This window comes from Kwoniella newhampshirensis, chromosome 12 (genome assembly GCF_039105145.1).
Source record: "Kwoniella newhampshirensis strain CBS 13917 chromosome 12, whole genome shotgun sequence".
NCBI classification, from domain to species: domain Eukaryota; kingdom Fungi; phylum Basidiomycota; class Tremellomycetes; order Tremellales; family Cryptococcaceae; genus Kwoniella; species Kwoniella newhampshirensis.
Genome location: NC_089965.1, coordinates 215248 through 233907, shown reverse-complemented (window position 1 = coordinate 233907; position 18660 = coordinate 215248). Strand labels below are relative to the sequence as shown.

At 51.2% G+C, this 18660-nt stretch overlaps 6 protein-coding genes across 6 annotated transcripts; 4 read left to right on the top strand and 2 right to left on the bottom strand.

Annotated features, from left to right (window-relative positions):
- Nucleotides 1-554: 554 nt before the first annotated feature.
- IAR55_005670 (uncharacterized protein) lies at nucleotides 555-1587 on the top strand (the record flags this gene model as incomplete). Its single annotated transcript, XM_066948761.1, has 6 exons — nucleotides 555-581; nucleotides 659-751; nucleotides 813-892; nucleotides 961-1072; nucleotides 1136-1267; nucleotides 1351-1587. 6 exons carry the CDS (start codon nucleotides 555-557, stop codon nucleotides 1585-1587), a joined length of 681 nt encoding a protein of 226 aa, XP_066800534.1.
- A 720-nt stretch (nucleotides 1588-2307) lies between these two features.
- Nucleotides 2308-3867, top strand: IAR55_005669 (uncharacterized protein; the record flags this gene model as incomplete). The annotated part of the gene is made up of 1 exon (XM_066948760.1): nucleotides 2308-3867. The coding sequence occupies one exon, from the start codon at nucleotides 2308-2310 to the stop codon at nucleotides 3865-3867; it is 1560 nt and encodes a 519-aa protein (XP_066800533.1).
- Nucleotides 3868-4179: 312 nt separating this feature from the next.
- Nucleotides 4180-6879, bottom strand: IAR55_005668 (uncharacterized protein; the record flags this gene model as incomplete). The annotated part of the gene is made up of 8 exons (XM_066948759.1): nucleotides 4180-4359; nucleotides 4484-4749; nucleotides 4910-5147; nucleotides 5214-5468; nucleotides 5602-5762; nucleotides 5857-5897; nucleotides 6494-6749; nucleotides 6837-6879. The coding sequence occupies 8 exons, from the start codon at nucleotides 6877-6879 to the stop codon at nucleotides 4180-4182; spliced, it is 1440 nt and encodes a 479-aa protein (XP_066800532.1).
- A 611-nt stretch (nucleotides 6880-7490) lies between these two features.
- On the top strand, nucleotides 7491-11212 carry IAR55_005667 (uncharacterized protein; the record flags this gene model as incomplete). The annotated part of the gene is made up of 7 exons (XM_066948758.1): nucleotides 7491-8973; nucleotides 9036-9242; nucleotides 9296-9498; nucleotides 9550-9900; nucleotides 9956-10264; nucleotides 10318-10894; nucleotides 10965-11212. 7 exons carry the CDS (start codon nucleotides 7491-7493, stop codon nucleotides 11210-11212), a joined length of 3378 nt encoding a protein of 1125 aa, XP_066800531.1.
- A 700-nt stretch (nucleotides 11213-11912) lies between these two features.
- IAR55_005666 (uncharacterized protein) lies at nucleotides 11913-15060 on the bottom strand (the record flags this gene model as incomplete). Its single annotated transcript, XM_066948757.1, has 6 exons — nucleotides 11913-12532; nucleotides 12586-12772; nucleotides 12832-14059; nucleotides 14112-14508; nucleotides 14589-14783; nucleotides 14910-15060. The coding sequence occupies 6 exons, from the start codon at nucleotides 15058-15060 to the stop codon at nucleotides 11913-11915; spliced, it is 2778 nt and encodes a 925-aa protein (XP_066800530.1).
- An 838-nt stretch (nucleotides 15061-15898) lies between these two features.
- Nucleotides 15899-18343, top strand: IAR55_005665 (uncharacterized protein; the record flags this gene model as incomplete). The annotated part of the gene is made up of 9 exons (XM_066948756.1): nucleotides 15899-15998; nucleotides 16065-16078; nucleotides 16143-16167; nucleotides 16223-16305; nucleotides 16359-16730; nucleotides 16781-16993; nucleotides 17045-17498; nucleotides 17548-17723; nucleotides 17777-18343. 9 exons carry the CDS (start codon nucleotides 15899-15901, stop codon nucleotides 18341-18343), a joined length of 2004 nt encoding a protein of 667 aa, XP_066800529.1.
- Nucleotides 18344-18660: the final 317 nt, after the last annotated feature.

Genomic DNA, 18660 nt, shown 5'->3' with positions numbered 1-18660 from the left:
TATAGTATCTGTATCCTTTCTGCAATCTCAGTCCTTCGGTTCATGACCTTACACGCACTTCAACACATTGGAACCTCCTCCTCGTTGTGAGCCTAGATCACCAACCAGTCACACCATGCTCCATGTTGCCCTTTGATGCAATCCGAGCCCTTATCTCTGCGGATCCTGGCATAGTCCAGCTGTGCCGAATGCTGATGACATCTTTGTACTCTTTCTGTTTCAGATCCCATCGACGAGCCGAAAAGCAATCCGTTCCGGTCGATAGACATTCTATCTTCCCTCCAGCTACGAAATCCACACAGACCTAAAGGTGGTTCTAGTCATACATCCAAACCAAGGCGCAATCATCACAGCTTTTCCTGACGGCCTTCGCTATTCCAAGTATCCTTTCACGTATCATCCCTTTCTTTCTTTCTTTCTCTCTGTCTTGCATCGCCCCGCTACGGAAAAATCTCACAGTGAAGGACCACTAAAGAGGTGCTCAAAATCTTTCCGACTCTCACGTCAAACCCCGTATCGTCGATACCACCGGAACATCCCCCACTCGAGAAGATATGTCTGTTAGTCCGAATAACCGAGCGGTAAGCTTTGCCTCCTGAATCATGAGTAGAGAACTTTGCGAAGTAAGCTGACGAGAGAATCTCCGCTTGGATCTCAGATTCGACGGAAGTTGGTTATCGTTGGAGATGGTGCTGCAGGAAAAACCAGTTTGTTGAACGTGTTTGCGGTTGGGCATTTCCCAGAAAGCTATGTGAGCTATAAACCGCCTCTTCAATCGAGGAACAATGCAGCTGACCGCGTAACAACTACAGGAACCAACAGTGTTCGATAACTACGTGACGGAAATTGAGCTGGATGGCAAACCAGTGCAACTAGCTCTCTGGGACACAGCGTGAGTTTTAAGCTGTCGGTCAGGCTTGGACGTTTGCATACAGGATAAGTTCTCACGCAACACTGCAGAGGACAAGAAGAATATGAACGACTACGCCCACTCTCTTACTCAAAAGCCCACGTTATCCTCATTGCTTTCTCCGTCGACACTCCTGATTCTCTGGAGAACGTTTCCCAGAAAGTGAGTCGCAACCGCAGCAGGACTGTTATAAAGACTACGCTCATGTTATGTTCTTGTATGTAGTGGATCGAAGAGGTCCGGTCTATATGCGGGAGAGCAATCCCAGTGATTCTGGTAGCATGTAAGACAGATTTGAGAGACAAGGCCATTTCGAATGGAACGTTCAGCCCCGATCGATTCACAGACAAAGAGACAGTAAGTAGAGTCTACTGATGCCGAATCGATCCTGTCTAACCTTCCTGCACTGGATTTGTGCTGATCTAATATCTTGCTACTAGGGCCAACGCATGGCGCAGTCTATCGGTGCTCGAGGCTACTTCGAAACCTCCGCCCTTCTGAACCAAGGTGTTGATGCAGTCTTCGAAGCGGCTACTCGAGCTGCTGTACTGACCCGGGACCAAGGTCATGGCGGCGTCGGTCCAGCTTACGATGCTGGGGGACACAGGGAAGCCTATGGAGGAAAGAGAAGATCGGAGAAGGAAGAAAAGAAATTTGGATGTTGTGTGATTGCCTAGATGACCATCACCTCATCACACGACCCAAGCATGTGGATCCGACCGGACAGGAACCTCAAATAGACCAGCTTATCCACCTCACTCTAGCCTCGCTTCTTCAGGCGCAAAACCTCGTCTTGTCCTTTCGGTGGCTATCCTCTAAATCGGACCTTCCCACTGCATTTCTCCCTTCACGCCCTCTCGTCATGTCCACTATACACGATTTTCATGTCTCCTCGACGACTTGCAGCATAACATACGAACCGGAATCCATAGCAGTAGCAGCAGTAGTGGTCGTAGTGGCATGGGCAGTAGCAGTATCAGTAGTAACTCCCAGTATTTGTCTCCAACGTATGCACTTTATAGATGTCAGCCTGGGCAAAGAATGACATGGCTGACGGTAAGTTGACGGTAGCAGTAGGGAAGAGTCGGTGGCAAATCCAATTCCGTTTCCGGACGGTGATGTCCGCTTGCGGGAATAAATATGATGACGTACACATTCCAACCCAACAACAACAAAGGGGGATCATCAACCATGACATTCCTGTGGGGGATGATCTTCGACATGTGCAACTTGTTCGACATCGTTGCCTCGACTATATACCACCAGCTCTTAAAGAGAGTCAGTACCCATCCGCCAGCTCAGGAGTGTCTCAGGCCGAAAACGAAGTTGGTCAAGTCCAATAAAATCAACGGCTTTCCTCCCTAGGTCGACTGCACCTCTGATATTCGGTCCTCAAGATGGACATCACACTGCTGCCGCCAACTCACATCCTCACACATCACTCCCATCTGTCCCTCTTACCCTCCGCGCTTCCCAAGGACCGATATGACTTCCCGACAGCCCTCTCACCGTATCATGTTCATCATCGCAGAACATATCGACCTTTGCCACCTCTCGATGGCAGCTCGCCCATCTCGAACCTCCCTGATGAGATCCTGCTATCGATTTTCTCATGGCTCGACCTCGAAGACCTCCTAGCCCTACGTCTGGTCTCCTCACGGTTCGGCCAAGTGGCCCTGTCCAACAGTCTTCATCGGACTTTGACACTCACATCGTTGCCACCCCATCCCCTGCCGAAATTGATGGTCCGACTTTTACCTGCTGTTCGAAACTTACATCTCCACCTATTCCCGTATCCGCTCATTCAACATTCGTCTTGTTCATCAAATAGTCCATCCGCCATCATCTCATCTATGATTTCCCAGATCCCTTCGAACCAACTCAGATCCTTAAGTCTGCCTTTCTCAGCGCCATATCTACCTTCAGCAGACCTAGAGGAAGTGCTGCGAAAGGTTGGAGACGGGATCGAGAAACTCGACTTGAGAGGGAGTGCTCTCAGCGGGAACATCGGCGTAGAGATCATCTTCTCACAGCTGATGATGAAGAACCTTCAAGAGGTGGATCTAGGTTTCACCAGCATCACATCGTTACCTGCGCCATCGACTTTCGGAGGGAAATTACAACAGATCTCACTCGCTTCGTGTCCTGCTTTATCGGAGGGATCGCTCCGGACTTTCTTGAGAGAATTACCGGGTTCGATAAAGAGATTAGATCTCTCGAGATTGGATCAGATCCCCTTTGAGGTTTTGTGGGATATGAGAGTGGTGAATGTCGGGAAAGGGAAAGTGACGGCGTTGAAGGAGATCAGAGTCGTAGGGATAGATCATCTGACTAGGAGGGATGTAAGAGGGCTAAAGAGACATTGGGAGGATCAAAGGAGGGCTGTCTGTGCGACGGGGAAAGCTCCTGCTGGTGATAGATTGGCGAGCGAAGAGCGGATTAGTGGTGAAGAGAAGATTTTGGGAGAGGACGAGCCGCACGCTCCCGAGATCAAGTATGGTTTGCTCTCTCCGCCAATCACACCCGATTCCGAATATCGATTCTCTTCATCACGGTCATCGTCATCGTCATCTACTTCGACATCCGGTTCAGCTTCCCCCTTCACGCCTGCGACGTCTATATCATCTTCACCTCCCAACTCATATCGACATCCGTTCCTATCATCTCTCTCTGGGGTCAAGATCCAAGCAGGTCATGGCCTTCCACCCACACCATCTTCGCTGCGACGACAGAGCAACAAAGTCGGATATGATCGTGGGAACGATGACGCGGGCGAAGACGAGGACGCTGAGACTAGGGTGAATGTCGTCCATTCGGCGATATTGGAAAGTGAGGATGAAGATGGGTATAGGAGGTTCATAGGCGAAGTAGTGGGTGGAACACTTGGATTCGGGATAGATGGAGGAGATGCAGGTGGATTAGACGATGGTGGTGGTTATGTTGAAGTGGATAGGTGAAAGGGATTGCGATGTCAATCCTCTGTATGTTGATTGTACTGTCTGGTTCTCTATAATGCTCTATAATCTAGATTAAATCAGATCATTCTATAATAATTTGATGGTTGTGCACAATGTTGCCTTGCTGCTGTTGCGATTGGTACATTGGAGCTGTACGATTCACATAACCTTCAAACACGGTGTACTATGAATATGACATGAGAATATGTACAGTACGAGGTACTTCATATCTACCCGGATATCATGGCTACACAACGATAAATACTGTCATCATGACCTCATCCCCGAACTGTCTCTGATGGTATTCCCCACTCAATACGGCTTGGACCTTGCAGATCCTTGGGTAGAATATCGTTGAGCGCCTGTACCACCTGCAGCAGCTCCAGGGGTGGTACCGCCTGTCGCTGATCCGCTTGCAGGGGCGGGAGTCCGCATAGCTGCTGGACCGCGGGGTGCGTTAGGGATAGGTCGAGCGCTGCTTCCTCCCATTGGCTAGAAACACAGAACACGAATCAGCATTGGTTATTGAACAAGATCCTTCTACTGTCACTTCGATAATGTACTGAGAGCCAGAAATGTGGTGACAAGGTAAAAAATCTCAACCTATACTACTCACCCTGTTCATACTTCCCATTCCACCACCACCACCGCCCATACCCATACCCATCCCGCCCATACCACCCATCATACCACCCATACCCATGCCCATGCCCATGCCCATTCCTCCCATGCCCATACCACCCATGCCTATTCCTCCATTACGCATAGCCATGTTCGGATTGATGGCAGGGGCGTTACCCATCCCTCCGCCCGCCATGGATTTCATCATGTTTTGGTACATCATAGCCATGGAGTTGGGGTCGAAGCCGCCCATCATACCGCCTGTTCGAGCGACAAAGGTATTAGCATCGGGTCATTGTTTAGACTCAAGGTGTGGCGCATGGTAGGGAGGAAAAGACGTTGTGACCCGTTTGGGAGTGGGTGCAGCTCATCGTCTTCCAGGTGACTGGAAGAGGAGAACGAGAAACCAAACGACACTCACCCATAGCAGGACCCTTCATCATGTTCTGATACATCATAGCCATCGCATTCGGATCGAAGCCGCCTGCTCCGACACCACCCATCCCACCGAGACTATTACCTGCGAAACCGGCCGCACCACCAGCGAGGGCAGGGTTGAAACCGGTGTTGTTGTTCTGTCCGAATCGACCACCTTGTGGACCACCAAATTTACCAGGTTGGGTTCCGGCACCTCTAGGTTGAGCTTTCTTGATCTCGATCTATGCGAGGGCAAACGTATCCAATCAATACTCGTCACACCTGACGTGAAGGGTGCTGGTACAAACCTGCTTGCCATCCAGTTCGATCCCACTCGCAGCCATAGCTCTCCCGACGGCGTCTTCATCCGCAAAAGTGGCAAATGCGAACCCCTTCGATCGACCTGTCTCTTTATCAAACATGACAGTCGCGTCCATAACCTGACCAAATTGCGTGAGGAAGATCTTGAGTGATTCTCCGTTCACAGAGGGAGCTAATCCTCCAACGAAGACTTTGGCCGTCCTTTCGTGTTCTGCTCGTGGGATCGCTCTTTTTGGATCAATCTGCGATCGTATCCGCAATGAGTTTGAGAAGCAGGTAGAGGATAGATTTGGAGGTTGTACTCGTGGACATGATGGAAGCATCACGCTGTGATTGTATTCCTTGTATTTGTGTATAGAAGATTGTACGACTTACCTGCTTCCCGTCGAGGTGATGGTTTTGAGACATGACCTTTGTCACGCTTGATGGGTTCCGATAGGTCAAGAAGGCGAATCCTCTAGATCTTCCAGTCAGATCACGCATGATGGTACAGGCGTCAATCTCGCCAAATTGTGCCATGTAGGCTTTGAGGCCCTCTATGGCGAGATGTACATGTTAGATTGGTCTCGAATTTAGAAAGCGGTGCAGTGGAAGAGGGAGGAGGGGAGGGAGGGAGGAAGGCAGACTAACCATCGGTCGTTTCCCAGTTGAGTCCACCGATGAACATTTTGCTGTAGAGGTGACATTAGAATTGAACGGGATTGAGGAATGATGAGTCAGGTGCAAGGTAGTCGAGTTTGTTGATGTGATTGGAGTTGAATGAGGAGGTCGTGTGGTTTGCGCAAGTATAGGTCACAGAGACACATCGTCAAAGTAACAGCAGGTAGCATTCGTCGTATCGAAGATAGTAGTAGTGGTAGTAGAGTATGTATTATCAGTTCAGCTCGATGCTATGGGTCTACAATCGATAGGTAGAGACACAGAGTAGAAACGCAGAGCAGAAACGATCAGGCCAAAATAAGAGAGGTACGTTACTATGTCGCTATCTCGTATCTTGCTAGATTCTACACACCGGAATCGTTCCGATCTCACGTGCAAGCCGGGCGTCTGTTCTCGCGGCCGGATCTCACGTGTCTCGCTGTGTGATGTAGCTCGACACGACATGATACGACATGGCCAAGGACCGCAGGACAAAGGATCGCACCTCTTCCAGGTGAAAGTGGTGAAAGTAGGAAAGGCTTTCCGCCTTCTCCTCAACTTGATCCTACTTGTCTCGACCAACACGACACACTTTCAACGCGAGAGATAACAAGAAAGCCATACTAACCCCTCATCAGGCATATCACTCGGTCTGATCCTGTCCAGACCGCCATCATCCTGCTGTTGTAGCTGTTGTTGTTGCTGCTGTTGCTGTTGACCGGGGAATCCGCCTGCTTGTTGATATGGTGCGCTGACAGGAGCTGATAGTGAATGCGTGATCGGTGGCGGCTGAGAGCTTGTCGTTGCTGTAGGAACCGGCTCAAGCTCAGGAGGCTCGACTAGTTCTTCCAACTGAGAAGCATCGAGATCCTCGAGGTCTAGGTCTGAAAGGAGGGAGGGCGTGGCGAGAGCAGCGGGTCAGTGTCGGATCACCTAGTGCATCCTCATCTCAAGGCAGAGAGAGAACCTACCACCATACAGGTCATCCTTGTATAGATCGTTAGCGTCGGCCATTGTGTGTATATGTGAGATGTGGTGGTGTGGTGGTATTCAAACGAAGAGGAAGGTATGAAAAGGAGGTCACCGAGTGTCGAGCTACGTTTTGAATGCGTGTGTTAATAGGCTTTCCCCCGGCTGAAAGGCTTTGAATGACGTGGAGATGATTAGGGGTTGATAACGCTCGTCACACGTGGTCAATGTTCGTGTCGTGGTCCAGATGGGTTTTGGTGGACATGTCCGCCGGGCTGTAGTCAGGTATACAGTATGTACGGTGAGAGAGGTACGAGGAGTTGGTCGTTGTTTGCCTTTTTGAATGGGATGCTGTGCTTTGTACCGTCTCTTGGGTTCGCTTGGCTCGCTTACCTCGGTCCAGTCCTTGCATTCATAATTTCGTTGATCGGCAGATAGAAACGACCGTCACAACAAGACAGTGGGGAACAGCTCGGAATACGTGGAACTTGGAAGACAGAGGTATCTCTTTCGTCCACGGTTGCACCGGCATCCGCAGCCTCTCAACACTCGTATATACCCCAATCCAACCAAACCCGTCTGACTTAGCTTGACTGTTCCTTTGGTCTGTCTTTCTTCGACATCAAAGCCGCTTTGCCACACAATTCGAAACAACAATGAAAAGACTGTTTCGAACGAGCAAGGCGCCCATCGTCGATCCTCTCCCCCCTCCCCCATCCTCGTCATCAACTCCACCGTCCGGCTCCTCCACTCCTCATGGAGCGAACAGGAGCATATCGTCCTTCTTCAACGGAGGAGCAGGCGATGCGGAGTCTACACAGCACGAACACAAGTGGGCGATTGGCGGACATCGCCATCAGAATGAGGTAACGCCCTTCCCCGCCGACGTCGGGAGAGAGCAACAGTCGGGAGGACTAATGATGGGAGGCAAGGGAAAGAAGGGGAAGGAGAGAGGAACTGGACCTCCGAGCATGCTGGAGATCCAGCAGATGAGGGAGAGGGAGGATGGGTCAAGATCACAACCTCCACCCATACAAACAGGTAATGGAAATGCTCGACGTTTGTCGAGAGTTCAAGCTTCGGCTCCTCAAGCAGATGGAAGAGCCGCTCAACTTACACCGACGGTTCCTATACCGGTGTCGAGGAACGGCGTCGATCCTTCTTATCCTCATGACGCGAACTCCCAACCTCTCCCAATCCCCAATGCTTCGTTCGCACAATCTGCGACATCTCCGTCGTCCACATCTCCCTCAAGTGCTTCGACTCACACCGCTCTATTCCTCCCTCCTGGCGCCCGACCTCCTACTCCTCCTTCGTCGCATGCTTCCTACCCTCAACATATGAAACGATCACATTCGAGTCTACAAGCGACCCTCACTGCTCCGTATGGCGGGACTGTTGGCAGTCCGGATGCAGACGTCCCATTTGTTAGCCGTGAACGTGGGTACTCATCTGCGTCTGCCATGTCTGCGTCGGGTAATGGATCGAATCGATCCGAGCATGAATTGAGTGGGTCCGTGCATCAACATCAACATCAACCTCCACATACACACAACGTTGTCCCGCTTTCCTCAAACATCAACCTCGCACTGCCTCCCTTACCTCTTCTTCAACCCTCTCGTTCTCCATTATCAAACTCTTATCCTGCTCCCGACCAGATTACTTCCTTCCCAGCCCCTAAACCCTACACCTACAGTGGCCAATCATTACCAGTCGAACAAACTCCCAATCCATATATTCCCAACGGGGATATGCCGATCAACCTCCAATCAATCTCCCAGAGGAATGGCGAGGCTGAACAAACAAAAGATCATGGCAAGGAGAAGAAGCGATTCTGGGCAATGGGATGGGGTGACAAAAAGGGAAAGGGCAGAGATAAAGATAGGAAGGACGAAGTGAATCAACAAAGTGATGGCTGGCCTCGACAGTCGATTGATGAAAGCATCCCTGAAGGATGGCGGGATACCGAAAGTCAATCAACTTCCGCTCATGGACATTCGGTCACTCACAGTCAGCATGAATATGACGACGCATCGAGGGGTAGACTACTGGGACTCAGTGGAGTAGGAGGGAGAAGAGACTCTGCAGCAGCAGCTACACCTGTAGTGAATCAGGCCAACGATGTTACTTCTGCCATACGTGAGTTGGAATTGTCTTCATAGTCACCTTATGCCGCAGACTTATTCTCCTATCGTTTGCAGAGATGTTATGCGCCATACACGAACCCTCCCCCTCAGCGATCTACGATGTATGCGATCGCATCAATCATTCAGACAGTAATGAAGTCAGCAAGGAGGCAGTGCGGGCCATCCGAAGAGAGTTCAGAGACGGCAACGAGGCTCAGCGCCGCAATGCGGCCAAGGTATGGCTCCTGTTGATGAGAAATGTGACCGTGAAAGGATTCCGAAGTATGTTGTTTCCATACCTGTGTGGCCGATCTGTCGCTGACAATAACACCTAGTCTCTGGCGCGAACAAGAAAATGGTCACTATCCTGGAACCGATACTCTTCACGCCAACCAACAAACCTCTTCTCTCAGAATATACGCATAGGCTATTTACAGACATCATTGCGGATTTAGTGTTCTCATACGGTATGGAAAAAGGTACTGAACCTTTGGTAGAACTCTGGAAGAAGGTCAAATCGGCAGACGAGCCAGACTTTGTGAGTGTCAACCCACTCTTATTGCGCAATGCGCTGATAAATGTACTCCAGGGCAATCCTCTTCCTTCTGATCATCCGATATTCAATCCGGAGCCTTTCCAACAACCTCGGATGCCAAATGCTTATGGCGCCACTCCTCAGTCTGTGCCAGTCTCACGTCGGCCTTCGTCCCCATCTCTCCAACATCTCTTCCTCAATCAAGGTCTGCCTCCCCCGGCTGTGCCTCAACATAACCCTCCGCCCAACAACTTCGGTCCGAGATACACAGATCTCCCGAATCACAATGACGATGTGAATCGATTAATGGACGAATGCACAGCTGCGCGAGAGAGTGCGAGGGTCCTGAGCGAGGCACTGGTGTATACACGGCCTGAGGATCTGGAACACAAACCTGTCATTCGAGTAAGCCGTGCCTATCTTCCGCTTTTACAGTACAATAAACTAACAAGGTCTCCAGGAATTCTACACCAAGGTGTTCCACGCCCACGAGTCTCTCACCAACCAGATGGACTGGGCCCAAGCAGAAGCGGCACGCTCTCGTAATCGGCATGCCAACCTTGCTTTGGACAGCGGCGGCAATATAGAGGTGGATACACCTCATCAGTCGACGCCCGAAGAGCTTGCGCTTGCTTCCCTGTTTGAGGCGCATAGCGCATTGGCCGAGGCTTTGAAGCAGCATGACGACCTTGATCGGATGGCAATGGATGAAAAGGAGATGCGTGAGGTGAGAGAAAGGAGCAAGAAGGAGACGAGGATGGATCGTATGGTGAGCTAGAAGATTTGTCAGTGTTCTCAGGTGATTACTAAACTCTGTCTCAGCAGCAAGGATATGAATCCAATGACGGACTTCTGCGACCAAATCAGCAACAGACAGCGTCTTCATCTCGATCACCCTCCCCTGCTCCTCATCCTCGGCTCCCTCATGAGCAGCCGTACAGAGTGTCATCTTCACCTCGCCAGCTGGACGTTCCTCTACCTGCTCCAGGACCAGTTGACGCCACCCTTGCTCTTCCACCATTCAATGAAGCGTACGACGGTAGATCCCGCACACCTTCTCCGGAACGTCATCCTCTACCTCATCCCCCCAGAATACCTGCATCACCGAACGGTCCAACGAATGGCAGTCGAACGAGCTCTCCTCTAGGCAGAGTGAGAATGAGTGGACCGCGTCCTCTGCCTAGTCCTTTCAAGAACGCCAATCCCAGTCAAGCGAGTCTGACGACCGCTGTGTCAGGAGCTGGGTCCAACCCACCATCAAGAAGTGGAACGGGCGACACGGGAACAGGCGCTCCGCCTGTCGCGGACCTTGACGAGGATGGGGACAGTTTGCCCGCCGTTCCGCTCAAACCGAGTCGAAAGGCTCTTGGGAAGAGGAGGGCGGTGATTGATGAAGACAGTGAGTGGCTTGATCGATGAACTTTCCGCATCTTCTCTTGAGACACCTTGACTGATGAATGGGTTCTTAGACAACTTTGATCCAAACGACATGTTCAATCCTAATCCGACTGATCCGAGGGCCCGAGACACAGATACGCATTCCGATTCTGACGAAAGCCTGACGGCAGACGCATTGATCGATCATAAACCCATCGTGTACGCTTATGACGCATACGAAGAAAGACAAAAGGAGTTGAGGAAACAGAATGAAATCGCGAAGCGGACAGGGCTGGGGGGCAGTGGTGGTGGTGGCGGGAGTGGTGCAGGAAGGGTATAAAGGGTGCAAAATCGGAGCACTTTAGTACCTTGAAAGAAAAAGAAGAAGCGTAACCAAGAATGAGCCAACAAGAGAGGATAGAGAGAACCTATACGAGTATATGGGTCTGATATACGGAACGAACGAAACGACGAATGAAAGGAAACGAGAGGGATGACTTGATTGTTTGCATCATGATTATTATATCAGACGTTGTACAAGATAGTTCAGTCATCATGATGAAAATTGATGGTTTTGTTCGACTTACTTCGTCCTGGCATTTCGAGTCTTTTGCATCAACGAATTATGCATACAACCAAAGAGATTGATTCAATGCATGCCCTCGAGGGTGAACAGCATTCGACTTGTGACCATAGCAAGACAAGCATGAGAGATTGGTTTTTTCATCACATTTGGATTGCGAGCTACCAATGGTGTTTGGGTACTTGGATTAAGCTCAAGTCAAGTTAAGCTAGAAAGATGATGGAAAAAGAAGAATAGAAAGAAGACACAATGCTTTTGCTTTTTCGTTCAATTTTGGCGTACACATGCGTGCGAGAGAAGTGTGATGTCGTTGATGATATTTGATTTCTTGATCAGGAGAAACAAAGAAGAAGAGTAAGATGAATGAGGGGTGGAAAGAAGTTGGACACAGATAGGAAAGTAGGTCGAGAAGAGTGAAAAAACCTCTGAACAACCTTATCATGCATCTCTTCCCCGCTTACTGCTGCCAATGGCTGTAACCGTTTCTCGATCCGTATTGCTGACCACCGTACTGTCCCCAATCTTGACCGCCGTATCCACCGCCGTAAGGGTAACTACCGAATCCTTGACCACCTTGAGCCTGGGGGACGTTGTTGTTACCTTGAGGTCGGGCTTGAACCCCTGGAGCGGACTTGAATCCATCTTCCGGAGTAGCGGCTTGAGGCCGAGAAGCTTGGGAAGCCCCTGCGCCAGAACCTGGGGCAGAGATCGCGTTGTTTCCCAGGAAGTTATGCAAACCGGCACCGCCGGCAGATTGAGAGTTGTAAGGGCTGGCGGAGTTCAGAGAATTCTGAGCTCCACCTGCACCGGCGGTCTGGGCACCCTGAGACTGGACTTGACCCGCTTGTTGAGCTTTTGAGTCGCCGTATCGGCCCAAACCACCGAATGATTGCTCATCGTAGCTGGCAGAGGAGGGGTAAGAAGGGGGAGCACCGTAAGGTGATTGAGCGGGAGGAGCTTGAGGCTTGTTGCTCTGAGGGATTGGGGCGGGAGGAGCCTGAGGTGCAGGCTGACCGTACAGGTTTCGGGCAGCGAGAGGGTAGTACTGTTGGAAGCCGGCTTGAGGAGCTTGACCGTCTAGGGCAATGTATCAGCAAACCTATTTTGCATCACACTCCGTTGTCACTCACATTGGTAATACGGGTTGTAAGGACCTTGTTGGTAGTAGCCCATATTGCCCATCTGGGAGTAGTAACCGCTCTGCTGATGAGGAGGTTGAGCAGAGGCAGTAGGTGTGTGCGAGGGAGCGGGAGCAGCAGGCTTGGGCTCTTCTACCGGAGGTCGAGGATAGCCGCTAGCAGAGTACGAGTCGTACGACTAGAGGACATTACCATTGATCAGCGGTGTTCAGCTATAGCACTTTTGAAAGCACTCACCCTGTGAGCAGCCCCATACGGGTCGTTTGTCTGGGAGTGCTGGTTCTGCTGTTGAGCAGATTGTCCGAACAAGTGAGACTGTTGACCGAAAGCTCCGAAAGGCGCATCATACGGGCTAGAAGCCTGTTGCTGTTGTTGAGTCGACTGTTGCTGCTGCTGAGACTGCTGGCCTTGAGCCTCTGTTGGCTGAGGTTGTGAACCGACAGGGTTGTAGAAGTCTTGTTGTCGGTAGAACTGGTTTCCTTGAGGTTGATGTAACCCGTGGTCCTGAGAGTGTGTTTGCGCAGGAGCCTGTTGTTGCTGAAGGTATTGATACGCTTGCATTTGTTGTTGAAGAGTTTGATGAGGAGCAGTGTATGCCTGAGGAGGTTGAGGCTGAGGGGCTTGGGATTGGGCCGAGAGTTGTTGCTGGTAGTAGGGAGCGGAGGGAGCAGAGGCTGGATTAGGGGCAGCGGCTTGCTGTTGAGGTTGAGCGGAGGGCGCAGAGACGGTGTGTTGAGTGGATCGAACAGGAGAAACGGCAACCGGCGCGGGGACAGGGAGAGGAGCAGCTTGGGCAGGAGTCAGTTGCTTAGGCTCAGGAGCGGTAACAGGAGAATCAACGCCATCGCCGTTCAGACCGCCGAAGCTGAGACTGCCAAACTGCATCTCCATTGACGAGAGACCGCCGGCGGTGGGAGGAAGGACAACACCCTGCCCTTCAGCGTCCTTGTAGCGTTGAGCAGCCCTGGAGCTGGATCTAGGCTGTTGAGCAGCTTGGACACCGGGAGCAGCCTTGGCAATAACACTGCTGAATCCAGGGGGTCCTTGATACGTGGTCGCAGCCTCCGGAGCGGCGAGAGCAGCGGTCTGTTGAGGTTCATTCTTCGTCCAGTCCGGCTGTGCGCCGGAACCTGCGATAGCGGGGTCAGATTCCCAAACATCGCTTGACTCTTGAGGCGCAGCCGGTTCCTCCGGCAGCAGATCTTCGGCTGAGGGAGAAGTGAAAGCTTCCTCAACGGAGGCTTCGGGCTCAACAGCAGTAGCTTCCTCCTCGACTTCTTCCGGTGCTGGTGCATCTCCCCAAGCCTTCACCGGCTCCTCAGCAGTCTCTTCCAGGGCGTCTGGGGCGACCTCGACTTCATCTTGAGCAACAGGCTCGTCTGAGGTGATCTCAGGCTCGGGCTCGGGTTGGGTTTCGGGGACGACAGGGGCGGGAGGAGGTGCGGGCTTGGGCTTCTCAACAGGTCTGAGCGCACAGTTCAGCGTTCGTGTCGAATTTCTAGCCACAAAGCACTTACTTGGCGATTTGGGCCCAAGTCAACTTCGGTTTGGCAGCAGGAACAGATGGAACAGTGGAAGAGGCAACCGGAACAGGCTTGTCCAGCTCCTTTTGCCAACCTTTTCCTCCAGTCTTCGCGGCTTTCTCGATCTCCTTCGGTGCAGGCGCATCGCCCCATCCGCCAGAGCCGGAGAAATCTTCGTTGTTGCTTGTTTCCGCTGGCGCAATGTTATCCGCTTCTTGAGCATCAGCCGATGAAGAGGCTTGTTCAACCTGACTAGCCCATCCTTCTTCTGTCGTAGCAGTCGTGGTTGGACCTTCAGTAGAAGTTGGCTTGGCGTGTCCATTGACATTAGCCAGACCGCCTCGACCACCGCGGAAACCGCCTCGACCACCTCGGCCACCTCGCAAGGGTTCTGGAAACGGAATGCTTCAGTCATGAACGCCAAATTGAGGTTTGAAAGGCCCGGCAGTCGAAACATGACCACCAACTCACCTCCACCTCGACCACCACGGCCTCCTCGAGCACCTCCACGCCCACCTCTACCTCCTCTTGAGCCTCTGCCTTCATCACCATTGACAGCTTCCCAGCCACCAGTGTCTGCATTTCGATTCGAATGAGCTTTGAAAGATGTGTCCTTTGATTTGACGGGCTTCTTTCGGCTAGCTTGGGTGAATTGAGCAGCGCGACCTGCAATATGTGAGGTTAGCACGATGGAAGAGTAGTCATGAAAGGTGATCAGAAGAGGGATTGGGCGGAGGTGGGATAGATAAATTGAGGACGCCGCTGCTGGGTAGCTGTGGGTCATGGACTCACCCTCTGTGATCATCACTGCCGCCTCTTCAACGTTTCCCTTGACATCTTGCAATGTGTAAACGAGATCTTCCTCGTCCCATGTCGGGAAGATTGCTTGGAGTTGGGAAAGTTGGGAGGAGTATTTAACGGCAAGTTCGTCGACCGATGCCATTGTGAAAAGTGATGATGAGTGGAAAGCGGTAAGGAACGGGGCTCGTCTATTTCGAAGTGGAAAAGGTTGGTTGACTCTTATGGAAGGAGAGAGAAGACAAGAAGCGTGGAAATGTGCTGCTTCTTCCGAAAGAAGAGGCGAGGTCCTTGGTTTCTTGAACACGTAAGAAAGTGAGATTTGACCTCTCTATATGTTTATTGGTAGGATATACCAAGATTTGAGACGGAAGATTGAAAAAGGTATGTTGAGCAACAATGTTGAACCAGACACTCTAGTTGAGGATGTTCAATGATGAAAGCGTGTCCCAAGCGAAGCGCTGTTCCTCTCTCTCTCTCTTGTCTCTGTGCTCACCGCTGCCGTCAATCATCTGTCTTTCAACTCTCTCGTTATGGCTCCGCGTCTTCCTGACTTTGATCCCATTTCATTTGTGCCACAATCACCTAGAACAGACGAATCACCGCTTATTCCCGGGAAATACAAAAGCCCTTCTTTGTCCCTTCTTTCTCGGGATCATCTGTATCACAATGCCTGTCTTTTTTTGCCACTCTCGCAAAGCCACGTCATTCAGCTTGTTTTCAGGGCGGATCAATTTACGTGCAAGAGAGATTTTCTGGTCCACTTTCCACCGACCCAAGTTTTCAGTACGCAGAGTGACTCTTACCTCCTTCCTTACCACCTCAAAACAGCTTGTCGACCAAGCTATCCATCTTTCATCCTCGAGTCTCTTGTCTGTCGCTTGTTCAGATCTCCACCCTTGGACCTTTTCGGACAGCAACGACCCAAGCTTGGGTCTTTTACCCCCTTCCTACCCTTCTGTATCATCGACTTCGCCGCCACCATGTCTTCCGTTGCAGGTTTGCAGCGCATTGCGCCAGTGCCGACCTCGGCTGATTTCATCGACATCGTCCTCAATGCTACCATGAGGAAGACGCCGACCGGTAAGTGCTGAGCAGTGTCTGCGGTTCATGCATGATGTAGAGCTCATGATTGTTAATCTGTTACAGTCATCCACAAGAACGTGAGCTCGATACGATTGAAGCAGTCATACGTGGTCTAGTTACTGACAATCGCCATCGTCGCAGTTTAAAATCTCTCGTATTAGGAACTGTAAGTCTCACTGTCCGGACCTTTTGAGATCATCCGCTGACACGCCTGTTTCCAGTCTACATGCGAAAGGTCAAGTTCACTCAAGACACTTTCGACGAGAAACTAGGCAAGATCATTTCCGAGTTCCCAGTTCTCGACGTAAGTTTTTGCAACTCTTTCAGACCTCTTGCCGACGATTGACCCTTTCGCAGAACCTGCACCCTTTCCTCTCCTCTTTGCTCAACGTTCTTTACGACAAGAACCACTACAAGCTTGCCCTCGGTCAAATCAATACCGCTCGACACCTGATTTCACAAGTCGCCAAGGATTACTGTAGACTACTCAAGTTTGGTGACTCGCTTTACCGATGTAAGCAGCTCAAGAAGGCTGCTCTTGGTCGTATGGCAACCATCATGAGGAGACAGAAGGATCCTTTGGCCTACCTTGAGCAGGTCCGACAACATATCTCAAGATTGCCCGCGATCGACCCCAACACCAGAACATTGTTGATCTGTGGTTACCCCAACGTCGGAAAGAGTAGTTTTGTCAACAAGATCACTAGGGCGGATGTGGATGTTCAACCAGTACGTTTCGTTGCTCGTCGCTTGGTGTGCTGTCGCTGACAGCCGCTCAGTACGCTTTCACCACTAAATCGCTTTTCGTCGGTCACATGGACTACAAGTATCTCCGGTGGCAGGTCATTGACACCCCTGGTGTACTCGACCACCCGCTGGAGGAAATGAACACCATTGAGATGCAGTCGATCACCGCTTTGGCTCATCTTCGAAGCGCCGTCATGTACTTCATGGATCTCAGTGAGCAGTGTGGCTACACAATCGAGGCGCAAGTAAGTTATTCTGGGATATTTTTCTGGCGCGCTACGACTAACCTATCACAGTGCAAGCTTTTCCACTCCATCAAACCCCTCTTCCAGAACAAGCCCACCATCCTTGTCATCAACAAGATCGACATAGTTCGTCTTTCCGACCTTTCAGCCGAGAACCGATCTTACCTCGACAGCATCATTGCAGACAAGTCCATCACTGTTGTCGAGGCGTCTACCTACTCAGAAGAGGGTGTGATGAACGTCCGAAACACCGCTTGTGATGCCTTGCTTGCCCACCGAGTTGAGCAGAAGCTCAAGGGATCCAGAATCGAGATGGTTGCCAACAAGATTCACGTTGCTGTCCCCCAAAAGCGAGACGACGTAGAGAGGAAGCCCTTCATTCCTGAGGCTGTGAAGAACAAGGCCAAGTACGACAAGACAGACCCCGAGAGAAGGAGACTGGAGAAGGATGCAGAGCAGGAAATGGAATTATCTGGTATGGGCATCTTCTCCGCCGACACGAAAAGTGAGTCTCGCATCTGTCAGTGTAAAGACACAGTGCTAACATCTCGCAGAGAACTACCTTCTCGCCGATGACTCGTGGAAGTACGACAAGATCCCTGAGTTCATGAACGGAAAGAACGTCGCCGACTTCATCGATCCCGATATCGCCGAGAAGCTCGATGCGCTCGAGCGTGAGGAGGAGGCCTTGGAGGCTGAGGGCTTCTATGCGTCCGACGAGTCTGAGATGGTGGGTTATGATCCTAGTCGACGACTCGGTGGTGTGCTGATGCGAACATCTAGCTCGATTCCGACGAGGAAGAGTTCCGAGACGCTGCCAGCCAGATCAAGAAGAAGAAAGCTTCGATCAAGAAGATCTCTCAAGAGAAGAACCACCTACAAAACCGACCTATCATCCCCCGAAAGAAGCGACATGTCACCCTTTCTGAATTCACCACTGGTATGCGAAAATCAGGACACGACCCTCTGTCTTTGGAGAAACGTGCCAGTCGATTGGTGGAGGCCAAGAAGGCCGCTTGGGAGGCTGCGGAAGCACGGGATGCCGATGTGGACATGGACGCTGGTGTTGACGACGTGGACATGGAGTCTACTGCTGGATCGTCCAAGATGACCACGACCAAGCGAGGAGTCGGCAAGCTGGCCAACCCCCGTAACCCTAGAAACAACAGACAACTGGCGGGTCTCGCCCATCACGGTCAGAGTGACAAGGCGAATGAGCTCAGGATGTTCGCGCAAAGAGAACCTAATAGGTTGGCAAAGGCTTCCGAGTCTGATAGACATGTCCCCATCACCAGACCGAAATGGATGTTGGCAGGAAAGAGAAAGGGAGGAAAGACCGAGCGACGATAGAGAGTGTCCAATGGAGGAGCAAAGGGAGAGATGGGATGTCGATTTTTGTATGTACACATATACCACGATGGGATATATCTGCTTGCTTCTGTTGGTTCAGTCAGTCGCTTCGAAACAAATTGTCGTCGCGTACGGGGACACTTGCAGTGAGCAGTAAGATGCAGTGTTCGACTATCCTCCTTGCACTGCTTCATAATCGAGATAATGCAAGAACGATGTACAATGTGTTGTGAATGCATCATGACCCGCCACCCCTCGGACGTTTTACGATGATCTCACTGCGCGTGTCGCGTGGAAAGATCAGACAACAACATGAC